We start from the raw sequence: 16,417 nt of genomic DNA on the forward strand, positions 1-16,417 counted from the left end.
CATTTTCATGGGTTAGACTAAGGAATGAGGTAAAGATAAAGTGTGCTAAATTCTGTAACTTAAAAGCATGATTCAACTGGCCAGTGTGGCTCACTGGTTGAGCATTGACCCATGCACCAAGAGGTCACTGATTGGATTCCCGGTCAGGGCACATGCCCAGGTTTTAAGCCTGATCCCCAGTGGGGGGCATGCAGGAGGCGGCCAATTGATCATCGATGTTTCTATCTCTCTCTCTCTCCCTCTCCCTTCCTCTCTCTCTAAAATCAACAAAGAAAAAATATTTTTTAGAGCATGCTACTCATTAATTAGATAAACGTAAGTTAAAGAGCTTCTTTTCCGAGGAGACACCAAACGGTGGGCGATGCCAGTGCTGCAGAGAAGCCGGAGGCCCCAGAGGCTTCCATGGAGGATTTGGCAGTGGCATCTGGGTTGACATCACGGCCATGGTCTGGGCCCCACCACGGAGCTCGTGTTGCTCACAGAGACAAGGCGGAGGACAAGGAGTGTGGATCTCCGTCACCAAACTGGGACGACTGGTGAAGGACATGAAGATCAAGTCCCTGGAGGAGATCTATCTTTCCTCCTTGCCCATCAAGAAATCTGAGATCATTGACTTTTTCTTGGTGGCATCCCTCAAGGATAAGGTTTTGAAGATTATGCCTATACTGGCCAGAGGACCCGGTTCAAGGCATTTGTCGCCATCGGGGACTACAATGGACATGTTGATCTGGGTGTTAAGTGCTTGAAGGAAGTAGCCACTGCCATCCTGGGGCTATCAACCTAGCCAAGCTCTCTATTGTCCCTGTGCCGCAAGGCTACTGGAGGAACAAGATTGGCAAGCCCCATACTATCCCTTGCAAGGTGACTGGCTGCTGTGGCTCTGTACTGGTGCACCTCATTTCCACCCCCAGGGGCACTAGCATAGTCTCAGCCCCTGTACCCACAAAGTTGCTGATGATGGCTGGCATCGATGATTGCTACACCTCGGCCAGGGGCTACACTGCCACCCTGGGTGACTTTGCCAAGGCCACGTTTGATGCCATCTCTAAGACCTACAGTTCTCTCACTCCTGATCTCTGGAAAGAGACTGTGTTCACCAAGTCTCCCTATCAGGAATTCACTGACCATCTTGTAAAGACCCATACCAGAATTTCTGTGCAGAGGACCCAGGCTCCAGCTGTGGCCACCACCAAATTTTATATAAGGAAAATAAATTGAATAAAGCCTGTTATTTTCATTTTTTTTAAAGTAATTTAAAGAAAGCTTTTGAAAAACTTAAAGGTCCATACCAGGTAATATGTTTACTGTATTCATTCAAGATATAGGTGTAGAAAAAAGTACACGTTTCTCCTTCCTCAAGGTAGCTCCTTTCATCTAATAGAATAAAATATTTTCTAAAATAATGGGGAAGATAAAACCAAACTGAAAACAAAGAAAATGGCAGAGAAATGTTAATAAATGTCACAGAACAAAATAGCATAAAACCAAAGATTTCAGAATTTAAAAATGTAAATCCCCTACTAAAAGACTTGGTTGAGTAAAATAAATTTAAGTATAATATAGTTACATTAAAAAATGACAAGATATTACAAAGTAAAAAAAATAGACAAAGACATATTAGACAAATGCAGACCCCCCCAAAGAAGGAGGGGGAGGAGTTGGCAATATTAGAGAAACAAAACAAAAAGCATTAATCAGGCAAAGATAGTTCGTTTTATATTCTATCATACCATCAAAATATATGAATACAATTATTAGAAATTGTATTAATCAGGGTTCTACAGAAAAACAAAACCAATAGCATATAATATATATACATAAGTGTATGTGTGTGTGTATACACACATATATACATACATACATATTTAGAGAGAGAGATTTACTTTAAGGTATTGCTTTACATCATTGTGGGGGCTGGCAAGTCTGAGATCTGTAGATCTGTAGGGTGGGCCCAACAGGCTAGAAACTCAAATAAGAGTTGATGTTGCAGTCCTGAGGCAAATTGCTTCTTCTTACCTCAGTCTTTTCTCTAAGGCCTTCAACTGATTGGAGGAGGCCCACTCACATATAGAGGGTAAACTGCTTTACTTGAAGTAGACAGAGAGTAAATGTTAATCATATCCATTAATATCTTCACAGCAACATCTAGACTAGTGTTTGACCAAACAAGTGGACAACATAGCCTAGCCAAGTTAACATATAAAAGTAACCATCACAGAAATATGGGGAGAAGAGGACAGGAAGACAATAGAAATATAAGACCAACATACTTTGTAGTCTTCAGCATATCAAGCAGACCAAAAAATATGAATATTAGGAATATAAATACTACTGAGAATATGTATAATGGATTTTGGATTATGTAGAAACTATATGTGAATATAACATTCTATCTTAAAATTATATAAAAAGATGAAAATGGTGGTAGCAATCTGAAAAAAAAGTAAAAGTAATGGTGGATCCATACTTCACACTAGGATATATTACAGATGGATCAATTATTTAAATGTTCACATTGAAATTATAAAAGTACTTGAAGTTACCCTGGCCAGTTTTGCTAAGTGGTTAGAGTATCGGCCCATGGACCGAAGGGTCTTGGGTTCCAAAGGATCTTGGGTTTGATTCCGGTCAAGAGCATGTATCTGGGTTGCAGGTTTAATCTTAGCCTCAGTCGGGGTTGTGCAGAAGGCAACCAATCAATGTGTCTCTCTCACATCAATGTCTCTCTCTCTCTCTCTCTCTCTCTCTCTCTCTCTCTCTCTCTCTCTCTCCCTCTCTCTCCTTCCTCTCCCTTCCACTCTATCTAAAAATCAAAGGAAAAATATCCTCAGGTGAGGATTAACAACAAAAGTACTTGAAGAGCTATGGGAGACATTTTTAGTATAATCTTAGAGTGTGGAAAGCCTTTCTGAGAATGACACAGAACCCAAAAGCCATAAAAAAATAAATTTGAGTAAATAAAAATAATCTCTTCCTGGCCAATCTATTTTAGGCAAAGACAAATGAAAAACTGAAGAAAATATTTGAAATTCTAATCACAGACAAATGTCTCATTTCTCTAACAGAGGTTTTACAAATCATTAAGAAAAAACTAGCAATCTAATAAAAATTGACATGAGCAGCCATTTCATAGAAAGAAAAATACAAATGGGTTTTAAAAGAATGAAAAGATACTAGAATTTAGTCATAATAAGAGACATGCAAATTAAAATTAAAATGAGATACCATTTTCCATTGGTTGGAATGGCAATGATACATAAGTGGGGAAACAAGCACTTTCATACATTGCTGCTAGGTGTTGATAGTATCTGTAGGAATTCATCTGGCAATGCTTATAAAATTTTTAAATTATGAAATTGGACACTGTGAGATAATAGAAAATATGTGTATTGGTCTCTGCCCCTGGTTACTGGCACAGAGCTCCTGAAACCCTTGTAATTCCCTAAGTGACAAGAGTACTGGAAACATCTCTTGTTCTTATATTTGTCTTTGACCCCCACCCCTGGCACAGGATTCATGAAACCTTTGTAAATTCCTAAGCGATACAAACAGTAGGGGCATCATTTGTTCTACCAAGGTGACTCTGGGTGGATCCTGGACGGCTCCTTGATGGGGCTGGTCACCAGAAAGATCAAGTCATGATTAGAAACTTGGAATTTTCAGTCCATCCTCATCCCCCACTTCTCTAGAGAGGAAAGATTGGATGAAAATGGAGTTAATAATTTATCATGTGTACTTGAAGAAGCCTCCATGAAATCCCAAGGGATTCAGGGTGAACACATCCACACCAGGAGAGTGACACACCCCAACTCCATGGGGGCAGAAGCTCCTGAACTCAGGACCCTTTCAGACCTCACCCTATGTATCTCTTCACCTAGCTGTTCATCTGTGTCTTTTATCATATCCTTTAATAAACTGGTAAATGTGTTTCCCTGAGTTCTTTGAGCTGCTAGCAAATTAATTAAACCTGAGGTGGGAGTCGTGGGAACCTTCATTTTGTAGCCACAGCTTTTGTTGGTAACCTGGGGATTTACTGCTGACAACTGGCACCTGAAGTGGGGTGGGAGGAATCTTGTGGGACTGAGCCCTTAATCTGTGGAATCTGACATTGTCTCCAGGCAAATAGTGTCATAACTGAGTTAAATTGTGGGACACCCGGCTGGTGTCACAGAGAATTGCTTGGTGGGGGAGGGGGGGAAACCTCACATTTCATGACCAGAAGTATCAGAAGTAAAGTGTTCTATGTGAATGTGGTACTTGTGTGAGTAGCAAAGGAGACACACAGGTGAACAACTAGGTTTTCCTGAACACAGACCCACTATTTCTGTTTCTAATAATACCCTATGGATATATTTGCACACAAATAAAGTAATTTATGTACATAAACATAATTATAAGTTTATTTACTGCAGTATTATTTGTAATAGCAACATTCTGTCAACAACCTACATGTCCACCAATAAGGGGCAGGTTAAATGAATTATAATACTTCCACACAATGGAATACTATGGAGTTGTCAAAAAGAATGGGGATGTACTCTTTTACTGACTTTGCGTGATCTATAACATATTATTAAACAAAAAGAAAGAAACAAGGTAGAGAACAGTATGTAAAGTGTGCTTCTACTTGTTGAAAAATGAGGAAAGATGTATATGTAATTTCTTGTAGATGCATAAAGTAATATCTTAGAAGGATACAGGAGAAACTAATAATATTGGTTGCTTTTGGGGAAGGCAACTGATTGGCACTAGGACAGAGGTGAGGAGACTTTTCTCTATATGCTGTATACCCTTATGTACCATTTGAATGCTGAGTCACAATTACATTACCTAGTTAAACAGTAAACATTTTTAAAATTGATTTTAGAGAGAGAGTAGGGAAGGGGGAGAGAGAGAGAGGGAGGGAGAGAGCAAGAGAAATGTTGACTTGTTTCACTCGTTCATGCATTCATTGTTTGATTCATGTTTGTGCCCTGACCAGGCATCTAACCTGCAACCTTGGCGTGTGGGGAGGATGCTCCAATCAACTGAACTACCTGGCTAAGGCTAAACAGTAAACATGTTTACATAGTAAAATATGAAAAACATATATAAAAATGTAACATCCTACCAAGAGAGAATGTATATTTCACTGTTCAACAGATAACTAATAAGACTATCTCAATTCTGTAAAGCAAGTATTATACAGGCCACATTTTTTAACCATAGTGTAATAAAGCTAGAAATGAATGCAAACTCTTTTTTTTTTTTACTTAAAAAAATTTTTTTTATTAATTTATTTTTGTTACAGATGTTTCTCCTTTTTCCCCATTGACACCCTCCTCCTGATCCCGCCCCACCCTTCCGACCCCAGTATTGTCGTCTATGTCCATGGTTATGCATACATGCATATAAGTCCTGTGTTTCATCTCTTCCCTACCCCTCATCCCCTTTTTCTGAGGTTTGTCAGCCTGTACCCCTACGTCTATGTCTCTGGGTCTATTTTGTTCATCAGCTTGTTTTGTTCATTATATTCCACAAATAAGTGAGATCATGTGATATTTGTCTTTCTCTGATTGGCTTGTTTCACTTAGGATAATACTTTCCATGTCCTTCCATGTTGTCTCAAAGGGTAAAAGATCGTTTTTTTCTTAAAGCTACATAGTAGTCCATTGTGTATACGTACCACTGCTTTTTTTGTTTTAATTTTATTTTTGTTACAGATGTTTCTCCTTTTTTACCCCATTGACACCCTCCTCCCCATCTCCCCCCCCTCCCCTGGTCCCTGGCTTTGTTGTCCATGGTCCATGTCCATTGGTTATGCATACATGCATATACGTTCTGTGGTTTATCTTTTCCCTCCCCCCACCACCCCCTCTTCTGAGGGTTGTCAGTCTGTACCCGACTTCCATGTTTCTGGGTCTATCCTATTCCTCAGACTGTTATGTTCATTATATTCCACAAAAAAAGTGAGATCATGTGGTATTTGTCTTTTTCTGCTTGGCTTATTTCACTTAGGATAATACTTTCCAGGTCTCTCCATGTTATCTCAAAGGATAAGAGATCTTTCTTTCTTACAGCTGCATAGTACTCCATTGTGTATATGTACCACAGCTTTTTTATCCACTCATCTATTGAGTGTTTCCAGATCTTAGCAATTGAAAATGGTGCTGCTCTGAACATAGGAGTACATATATTCTTTCTGATGGTGTTTCAGGCTTCTTAGGATATAGTCCTAGAAGTGGAATCACTGGATCAAATGGCAGTTCAATTGTTAATTTTTTGAGGAAACACCATATTGTTTTCCATAGTGGCTGCACCAGTCTGCATTCCCACCAGCAGTGTACTAGAGTCCCCTTTTCTCCATACTCTCACTAGCACTTGTTGTTTGATGATTCGCTGATGGCAGCCATACTGGCAGGTGTGAGGTGATACCTCATAGTTGTTTTAATTTGCATCTCTCTGATGATGAATGATGTTGAGCATTTTTTCATATGTCTCTTGGGCATTTGTATGTCCTGTTTGGAGAGGTGTCTCTTTAGGTCCTCTGCCCATTTTTATTTATTTATTTATTTATTTTAATGATTTATTTATTTATTTTTTTGTTACAGATATTTTACCTTTTTACCCCATTGGCACCCCCCACCCCACCCCACCTCTGCCCCGTCCCCGGCTTAGTTGTCCATGTCCATTGGTCATGCATACATGCATATAAGTTCTGTGGTTTATCTCTTCCCACCCCCCAACCCCCCACCCCCTCTTCTGAGGGATGTCAGTCTGTGCCCTACTTCCATGTTTCTGGGTCTACTATATTCCTCAGACTGTTATGTTCATTATATTCCGTATATAAGTGAGATCATGTGGTATTTGTCTTTTTCTGCTTGGCTTCTTTCACTTAGGATAATACTTTCCAGGTCCCTCCATGTCGTCTCAAAGGAAAAGAGATCTTTCTTTCTTACCGCTGCATAGTACTCCATTGTGTATATGTACCACAGCTTTTTTATCCATTCGTCTACTGATGGACACTTGGGCTGTTTCCAGATCTTGGCTATTGTAAATAGTGCTATGAATGCAAACTCTTACTGTCCTCAGAATAAGACCCAGTCCTGCGTAAACAGGAGCCTCTAGAGTACAATCAAATTTATCACAGAGGCCTTCTAACTTGGTCAAGTCCCATGCTCATTTTTTTATTCCTTCACCACAGAAACTAGTGAAGAAAGAGACCAATCATAAGTCCAGATTCTTACACTATTGCGCCTCATTTCAAAAAGTCTTGTTAAATAAGCTTTCTGAACACAACTATGTGACTGAGACCTTGATCCATCTCTCCAGATGGAGAGGACCTGGCAGAGAGTCTGCTGGCCCAAGCACCAAAAGGTTGTAAAATTCATATTTTCACTGCCTCCTTTCCCTTATCAGGCAGTTCCCTCAAGGTGATTCAGAGGTCACCTCCCCACCTGCATATATTTCATTAATAGAGGAATAATGAAAGTGTATGGAAAGAAAACACTGAGGTAGCTGGAGATGGGTTCTCAAGTACCCCCAGGTAAATGTACCCTTGTATTGTATAATTACCTCTATACCTCAACAGTGTAAATCAGAATAGATAATCATATGGTGTCACAGATGATAACATAACAGATTGAATGCTAAATGTTTTAGCAGGCAAAAACTGTTTTAAAATTTGAATTGTAAAGAATTGAGTGTGTGTGTGTGTGTGTGTGTGTTTTAGTAAGAAAATTACAATTTTCTAATATGGGCCTTTGGAATTAAGATCCACAAACTCCAGAAATATAGTTAATACATTCCTGATCAAGTTTCAGACATTCTGGGTAGATCTTTTATTTAAGTGTATATGTATTTATATAAACATATATAGTATGTATTTTACTTTTTCAGTTCTCTAATACCTGGTTAAACAGCTCTTTATATTAGATTTACTCTGATAAAATAACTATTGTGGTTTTTGTTTTTCGGGTTTAACCTTGACTAGTACACAAGAAAATAGTAATTTCAGTCAAAATCCTAATGAGGATTTTAAAAAATCCTGTGATGACTGCACTGGCTGGGTGGCTCAGTTGATTGGAGTGTTGTGTCATACACCAAAAGGTTTTGGGTTTGATTCCTGGTCAGAACATATACTTCGGTTGCAGATTCGATCCCTGGTCAGGGCATGTACAGGAAGCAACCAATCGATGTTTCTCTCACACTAATGTTTCTCTCTCTCTTTCTCTAAAAATCAATAACAACATATCCTTGGGTAAAGATTTAAAAAAAAAAACTATTAAAAATAGTTTTAACCTGTGATAACGGTTAAAATGGTTCATTCAGAAGGGAAAAAGAAAGACTCTAATAACAAACAACAAAGGTTCTGGAAAAGAAGCATAATTTGGGGGGCAGGGTTGGAGGTGTGTAGTGGGGATGTCATTGCTCTACCAAATGTTACAGCTAAAAGAAGCTGACCAATTTTAAGGAATGTGATACTGGCACAGGAAAAGAGACATTGCAACAAACCAAAAGGTGATTTTGAAACATTCAAAATTATTTAAAAAATTAAATAAATCCAACTTATACCATATTCCAAAGATAGTTTGGAATACATTTAAGAGCTATACATTCTGCAAGGTAATAATTGATTGAGGCAAGGATCATTAATGAATAATAATTCCATTGGATGAAAGAAAGAGGATAGTCACATAGTGGGAAAGTATCATCTCTTAGATTACTTAGAAGTTTTTATTAATTAATTAATTAATTTATTTATTTATTTTAATCCTTACCCAAGGACATTTTTGCATTTATCTTCAGATAGAGAAGGAGGGAGAGAGGAAGGAAGAGAGAGAGAGAAACATCGATGTGAGAGAGACACATTGAGTGGTTACCATCCACATGACCCCAACCGGGGCTGGGGACAAACTGCAACTGAGGTATGTGCCCTTAGCAGGAACCAAACCCAAGACTCTCTGGTCCGCAGGCCAATGCTCTAACTGCTGAGCCAAACCAGCCAGGGCCTTAGAAGTTTATTTTATTTATTTATTTTAATTGAATTTATTAGGTTGCCATTGGTTTTCAAAACCATATAGGTTTCAAGTGTGCAACTCAATAAAACATCATCTGCACACTGCATCGTGTACCCATCACCCCAAGCAAAGTCTCTTTCAGTCCCTATTTTCACCCCCTTTACCCTCCACCCCCCTTTTCCTCTATCACCCCACTGCTGTCTGTGTATATGTGTTATGTATATATGTTTTTGACTAATCCTTTCACCTTCTTTCATGTAGTATGCCCCTCCATGACAGCTATCAGTCTGTTCCATGTATCCACTCCTCTGGTTCTATTTTGTTCATCAATTCATTTTGTTCATTAGATTCCACATATAAGTAAGATAATATGATATTTATCTTTCTCTGGTTGGCTTATTTCACTTAGCATAATAATCTCCAGCTCCATCCACGCTATCACAAAAGGTAAGATTTCCTTCTTTAATACAGCCACATAATATTCCACTGCATAAATGTACCAGAGCGGTCTAATCCAATTATCTGCTGATGGACACTTGGGCTGTTTCCAGATCTTGCCTATTGTAAATAATGCTGCTGTGAACATATGGGTGCATATATTTTTTCAAATTAGTGTTTCAGTTTTCTTAGAATATATTCCCAGAAGTGGGATTGCTGGGTCAGAAGGCAGTTCCATTTTTAATTTTTGAGGAAACAATATGGATACTGTTTTCCACAGTGGCTACACCAGTCTGCATTCCTACCAACAGTGCACAAGGATTCCCTTTTCTCCACATCCTTGCCAGCACTAGTCATATGAAAAAATGCTCAACATCACTAGTCATCAGAGACATACAAATTAAAACCACACCAAGATATCACCTCACACCTGCCAGAGTGACTGCCATCAATAAATCAACAAACAACAAGTGCTGGCTAGGATGTGGAGATTACTTACAAGTTTTAAAGGTCAGTATCTGGTGGTCACTAGCTTAACTAAGTAATCAAACTTAGTATCACTGCTAATAGAATAAAGAGAAATTTGTGCCTCCTAATATAATGTGACGTGACTTCACTTATGAAGTATTCTAGCAAAAAATATTTAACACAAATCTTTTCAAACCTCAACCTCCAGTTTAAAGATAATGCAGGTGATAAAGGAACAAGCAAAACAATAGCATGAGGAAATAATTAGGCAAATCCATAATGCTGGACATTATACCACAAAATTGTTCTGGACTCATCAAAAGGACAACGTCAGGGAGAAAAAAGAGCAGAGGCATCGTTCTAGATTAAAAGAAATACAAGAATGAAACATAGTGTGTGACCTTGATTAGATCCTGTTTGGGAAAGAAAATAAATAGCTATAAAGGACATTTATAGCTTAAGTGGGAAACTTTAAATAATGAGGGAATTACTGTTAATTAATTGACTCAGATTTGATCATGATATTGTATGTTGAGAATATCTTTATTCTTAGGTGATACAATTTGCAATATTCAAAGGTGGTCATGATATTTGCAATTTACTTTCAAATGGGTCAGAAAAAAATATATTACATTGATAGAAAGAGAAAGCTAATATGGCAAAAGGCTAATAATTGATTAAACTAAGTGGAGCCAATATAACTACCCATTGTGCTATATATTCTTTCAGCTTTCTGGATGCTTGAAAATTTTCAAATTGAAAAGTTGAGGAAAGGTTTAAAAGTAAAAAAAAAAAAAACACATAAATTAGGAGAAAATAATAGTTAACATTTTTATGATTATGCAATGGAGAAAACCTTTAAAGTATTATTTAGAAGAATAAAACCATTCAGTTAAAGACTAATAGATTTAATAATACAAAGTTAAACCTTTGAATTGCAAGCAAGCACCATAAACAAATGGCACATGATAAACTGCGGGAAATATATGCAACATATTTCACAAGAAAAGTTGACTATCCTTATTCTATATTTCAGTTCTTACAACTGAAAAAAAAAACATTTACTCTCTGATAGAAAACTGTCTACAGGCATAAATAGATAATTCAAAAAAGAAGGACAAAGATGAGATGATATGGAACACCTAGTATTAACAACTGTTTGGTTGATGTTTCTTAGTCTTCATAAGAGTCATCCGAGATACTTGTTCAAAATGTTACTTCCTGGACTTTACCTATTACCTACTGGACCTAAATCTGTGATTGTGAGGCCCAGGTCTCTGTATAATGAAATCTCCCTAGGTGATTTGTATGTATACTATTAGACAATCAAGAATAGAACTCAAAATTTTCCTTTTTTTTTTTTTTCCAATCTGCTTACATATATTTGTCTAAAAAGAAATGCATGAAAACAGAGCCCAGTCTTTTTGTCATCCCTTCACTCTTAGGCTGAGTGCAAATTTTTTAACCTCTTGGAACCTTGTTTTCTCATTAGTATGATGTGGGTAATAACTACCTTGAAGGACTGCTGTAAGGGCTAGAGAAACTGTAAAATGCCTGATACTGTAGCTTCCTAATAAATGGTGGTTATTATTATTTTTCATTGTAACTCATATTCTACTTTTAAACAGCTACAATTCTTTTTTTCCCAGGTATGACGGGGGGTGGAGGTAGGGAGGACTTTCCTCTATCATCAAGGTTCTTTGGTTGGTCTAATAATAAAAGAGACATGAGACAGATTAGCAAGAGAAAATAACCAAATTTAATACATACATATGTATGGAAACCCCACATACATGAGAGAGTCAAAGACTTCATATGCACAAGAGGTTCAAAGACAGAAAAAGAATATAGATATATAAGACACTCTGACCTAGGGATAAGAGGAAAGGTGCCTTTTGGGCTTCAAAGGGTCATTGCGGAATGATAAAAAGAGAAGGTGTTTAGTTATTAGAAGTTTGCCCCGTAATATAGGTGGATTAAAAGAGGTTATCTCTAATAATCTCTTATTATGGGAAAGGCCCCCAATTCAAGTTCTTCTAGGCAGTTAAGGGAGGGGCAGACATTTCTTTTGAGCCTAAAACTAAAATCTTTAGCACAAAATAATCTGCATGCTACAGAAGCCCATCTCGAGGTAGTTCTTTCTGAACCCCCACACAGGTGACATGATCCTTTTCTTCTGTGTGTGTTTGTGTCTCTCTGTGTTACAGCACTTTATGTGTACTTAACAAAAACTGGGAACAACCTTGTTATGGACTGAACTGTATCCCCCCAAAATATGAAGTCTCAACCCCCAGAACCTCGGAATGTGACCTTATTAGGAAATAAGGTTGTTACAGATGTAATTAGTTTAGATGAGGTCATGCTAAACCCCTAATATGACTGGTGTCCTTATAAGAAGAGGAAGATTTGAACAGACATGCACAGAGGGAAACAGATGTGAAGACACACTAGGGAAGATGATCATGTGATCACAATGATGCATCTAGAAGCCAAGGAATACCAAGGATTGCCAGCAACCACCAGCAACTAGGAAGAGGGAAGGAAGGATTTTCCATCTGGATTTCTGCCAGAAAAGGTGCTTTGTTGGGGGGCTCTGCCAGACTAGCCCCTGTGTTCTGCGACACTGTTCTTCTATATGTAAAAGGAGGGATCTATCTAGAGCAGTGGTTTTTGTAGCGTCCTACTCCATCCACCCCCAAATGCATCCTTGGGCTCTCCTTTTGTGGAAGGGTAGGTGGGGGTAGGCTTGTAGAGAAAGGGCATTCAGACTCCCCTGGGCTTTGGACCCACAGGTCTATGTTAACTAAAGTAGTTGTGCTTTTATCTCATGTATTTATTGCCTAAAATCCTCTGGATTAGGATAGCTGCTCCCAAGCCAGGTCTGTAGAGAGTTTAAAGAATTCTGTATTCTGCCCAGCTGGTGTGGTTCAGTGGTTGAGCATCGACCCATGCACCAAGAGATTGCTGGTTTGATTCCTGGTCAGGGCACATGCCCAGATTGTGGGCCCAATACCCAGTAGAGGAGCATGAAGGAGGTGGTCAATTAATGTTCTCTCTCATCGATGTTTCTATCTCTCTCTCCTTTTCCCTTTCTCTCTCTCTAAAATCAAGAAAGAAAAAAAAATTAAAAAAAGAAAAAGAATTCTGTATTCCAGGGCCTACTTTTGGGGACCATTCATTTGTCCCTTTGGCAAGTTTTTCCATGGATCCTTGTGGATCCTGGGTCACTGGTTCCTAATGGTCAGTGATTCTAATCAAGGCCTTTGGTGATGGTGGTTGGAGGGGCAGTGGCTGGAATTGTACTTCTTGCTTCTTGCTTGAATGTATATTAAACACAGTGACACAATGAGAACTCTGAAAAGGCTCTAAATCTAGGCTTCCTCTGAGGTAAAATCCTAAGGAAACTTAAACCATTTATTTTTATAGACAGGATGAGTTTTTGGAACAGCACTTTGTAGATAACAAAGAGCTGTGCACAGATGGGGAAAATGTCATTGTGAGAATGAATGTACTGACCCCCACCCTGCAGGGCCAATGAGTATCACTAAGAACAAGAGCTGCCCTTTACTCCAAGCATGGAACCATTCATGTGCTAGGTCTTATGCTAAGAAATCTAAACCTCACAGCCACCCTGTGAGAGATGGGCTGTCACTGCTTTGACAGGTGGGGAAACAGAGGCTCTGAGAGCCCCCAGCTCACAATGGGAAGAGGTATCAGAGATGACAGGACTGTGTCCTAGCCAGCAGCTCCAGCCTTCTAAGTCAAGATCCATAAGAGAAACTCCTGAGGCCTGGTGTCAGGCCTGTTCTCTTAGCACTTGCCCTGGAGAAGGGGATCAATGACCCTTTTCACAAAGGCTGGTTGGAGTTGCCAAGGGTACCTCGAAGCTTTGGCATCTAGTACAACACTTGAAAAAAATGTTTTTAAACTTCATATAGTGGAATGGTTTCTTTGAAAACTATTTTATATGTAAATCTGGTCTAGAAAACCAGAGTTGGGCCACTGTGGTTGAAGGTAAGGATAGGGGTGGCCTGAAACTCCCCCAATGCCCCCAAGGTTTCCAGAGCACCCCATGAAGGCTACTTATCCAGTAGGTTGGTACTTATATCATGCAAGGAGTGCCATGATGTCTAAGGCTGTGGCTTTGGGATGGAAGAACCAGGCAGGATTCTGGGGAGAGGTGGGAGGGGGTCACTCCTGGGTTAGTCAGCATCAGGCACTTAGGCAGGGCCCAGATGCAGGTCCATTTGAGCTGGGCACCACCTTCCCCACCCTCCTCTCTGGCCAGGCTCCAGCAGCCATGACCAGTGGCACACAGGGTAAGAAATATTGTCACCAACTTACATCGAATGGATTTTATTCTTTAGAGACAAGGCTCGCTAAGCTAAAACCTTCATCAGCCCTCCTTTTTTGCTTGTCCTTCTAAAAGGCATTGGGTTTTCTTTACCGATCAAAGTTCAGCTATCACGTTCAATGTTGGTGTAGGATCAACAGCAGGAGTGAAGGGCTGGCCAGGCCGGCTCACATTGACATCATCAAACGTAACTCCTTCTGGTAAATGTCTGGGATCATACCCATGGGAGAACTGATCATCTGTACAGTGTTTTTGGAAAACAGCTTGAATTCATACTCAATAAGCTGTTCCCAGAAACCGTTGTTGGGTCGGATGATGGAGCGGCATGACTTGGTCCATGTGTGGGCTTCCAGCAGTGACACAGTGTGGTACTTCATGAGGAAGGCCATGCAGACAGCAGCGGAGCGGCTCACGCCAGCGGCGCAGTGCACCAGCGTGCGGCCCTGCTTCATTTCCACTCTGTGGATGTGATCAGCTATGGGGTCGAAAAAATCGTAGATGCGTGCGCTGGGAGAGTCGGTCACCGGTACCTTTAGGTATTGGATGTCCTCAAAAAATGTGTTGATTACTTCCACTGAAACATTGATGACAGTAGTGATATGATTGCTGGACAACAAGAATCTGTTGTTAGCCGCCACAGCATTACTTATATAAAGGCTGCTGGTTATCTGAGAGAGGCCATAGACCCATGAGGGCTGTGGCACAGCCTCACCCAGGAAGGGATATGGTGGTGTTGTCATCAAGGCGGCAGGGCAGCAGTCTCTCTGGGCTTGTTTCAGGGCACCACTCCCACTGCTGTGTTAAGGAAGTTGCAGTGCTGCAAAGCCTCTGGCAGGGGTCTGAGGGAGAGTAGACAAGCCACTGGTCATCACCCCTCCCTGCCCCCCAGCGTCACAATCCCCTCCTACCTAGCCCACTGGTTTCCATGGCAATGGCAGCTTGCCACAGGGAGGACTTGGCCTCCCAGCCAGGTCTTCAGATAAATCCCAGATATTTTCTTATCTTTCTTCTTAGTCATTTATTTTCCAAGCCCTAATTCATTTTTAAATTTTTTTATTTTTTATATTTCAGCTACAGTTGACATTCAATATCCAAGTCCTAATTCTTATATGTCTTGACATTTTAAAATATTCTTTTACCAGATATCTATTTTATGTTTCAGTTATTGGACCACAATGAACACACTATCTATAAATACTTCTATTTTATTGGTGTTGCAGAACAGGGCTTAAGCCTTTTCTATAAGGTAGTAGTATCATATTTTAAGTTGGGAAACAGCATTTGGCTCATGTGATATGCTAATCTCTATAAACTTGCAGTAAGATATGGGTTTGGCTGGGCTTGGAGGGCTGACCTGATACATCTTAGTTGACTGTAGCTGTAGAATTATGCTCTTGCTTACAAACACATCAGGACTGGTTTTAAGGGAACATTGCTAACTGGTATATATAGCCCTTTAGCTATGGTGAAGTTGGCCTGTGCTGGACAGTTGTGACTAATTTAGCTGTGTCACAGTCCATTTGTACATATGGCCCAAATTATTTATCACTTGATTCTACTTTATTACCTGAATCAAAAGCTCAAATTATCTTGTCTACTTTCCTGAAAAAAAAATTCCCACATGCTTTGTAAACTACAAGTCATTCTGACCACCACTTATGGTTTCTCCCAGTAATGTTAAAAAATCTGGAACAGCCCTGGCCAGTGGTTAGAGCATCAGCCTGCGGACCAAAGGATTGCAGATTTGATTCCAGGTATGGGTTGCAGGTTCAATCCCTGCCTGGTCCAGGTGCATGTCACTCTCACCTCAATGTTTATCTCTCTCCCCCTCTTTCCCTCCCTCCCTTACAATCTCCCTGAAAAATCAATGGAAAAAATATCCTCAAAGGTGAGGATTAACAAAATTTTTTTAAATTCCGGAACAAATCAATGCTACATCATAATAGGGCCAAAAATAGGTTTAAAAAATGTTACCTGAGGTTTACATTTCCTCTCAGCTAAGATTTTTGTAGAATTTGACTAAAGATTCAAAAGAAATCTTTTTTGCAGAGCAGCTAATAGACACTTTACTTCACACTTGCTCCTTATCATTTTGGGTTGTATGCAAAGGTGTATGTGACTATGAGCAAGGATGAAATAGATGCCAGCCTATTTATGA

General features: G+C 39.6%; 1 protein-coding gene and 1 pseudogene across 1 annotated transcript; one reads left to right on the forward strand and one right to left on the reverse strand.

The window, feature by feature from the left end:
• Positions 1–402: 402 nt before the first annotated feature.
• Positions 403–1,218, forward strand: LOC118635454 (annotated as a pseudogene).
• Positions 1,219–14,426: 13,208 nt separating this feature from the next.
• DUSP21 (dual specificity phosphatase 21) lies at positions 14,427–14,999 on the reverse strand. Its single transcript, XM_036271606.1, has one exon. The coding sequence runs from the start codon at positions 14,997–14,999 to the stop codon at positions 14,427–14,429; it is 573 nt and encodes a 190-aa protein (XP_036127499.1).
• Between the last annotated feature and the right edge of the window lie 1,418 nt (positions 15,000–16,417).

This window comes from Molossus molossus, unplaced genomic scaffold (genome assembly GCF_014108415.1).
Source record: "Molossus molossus isolate mMolMol1 unplaced genomic scaffold, mMolMol1.p scaffold_m16_p_2, whole genome shotgun sequence".
Lineage (NCBI taxonomy): Eukaryota > Metazoa > Chordata > Mammalia > Chiroptera > Molossidae > Molossus > Molossus molossus.

Coding starts and splice junctions, on each gene's coding strand:
- DUSP21 (XM_036271606.1), bottom strand. CDS start 14,999: ATGACAACACCACCATATCCCTTCCTGGGTGAGGCTGTGCCACAGCCC.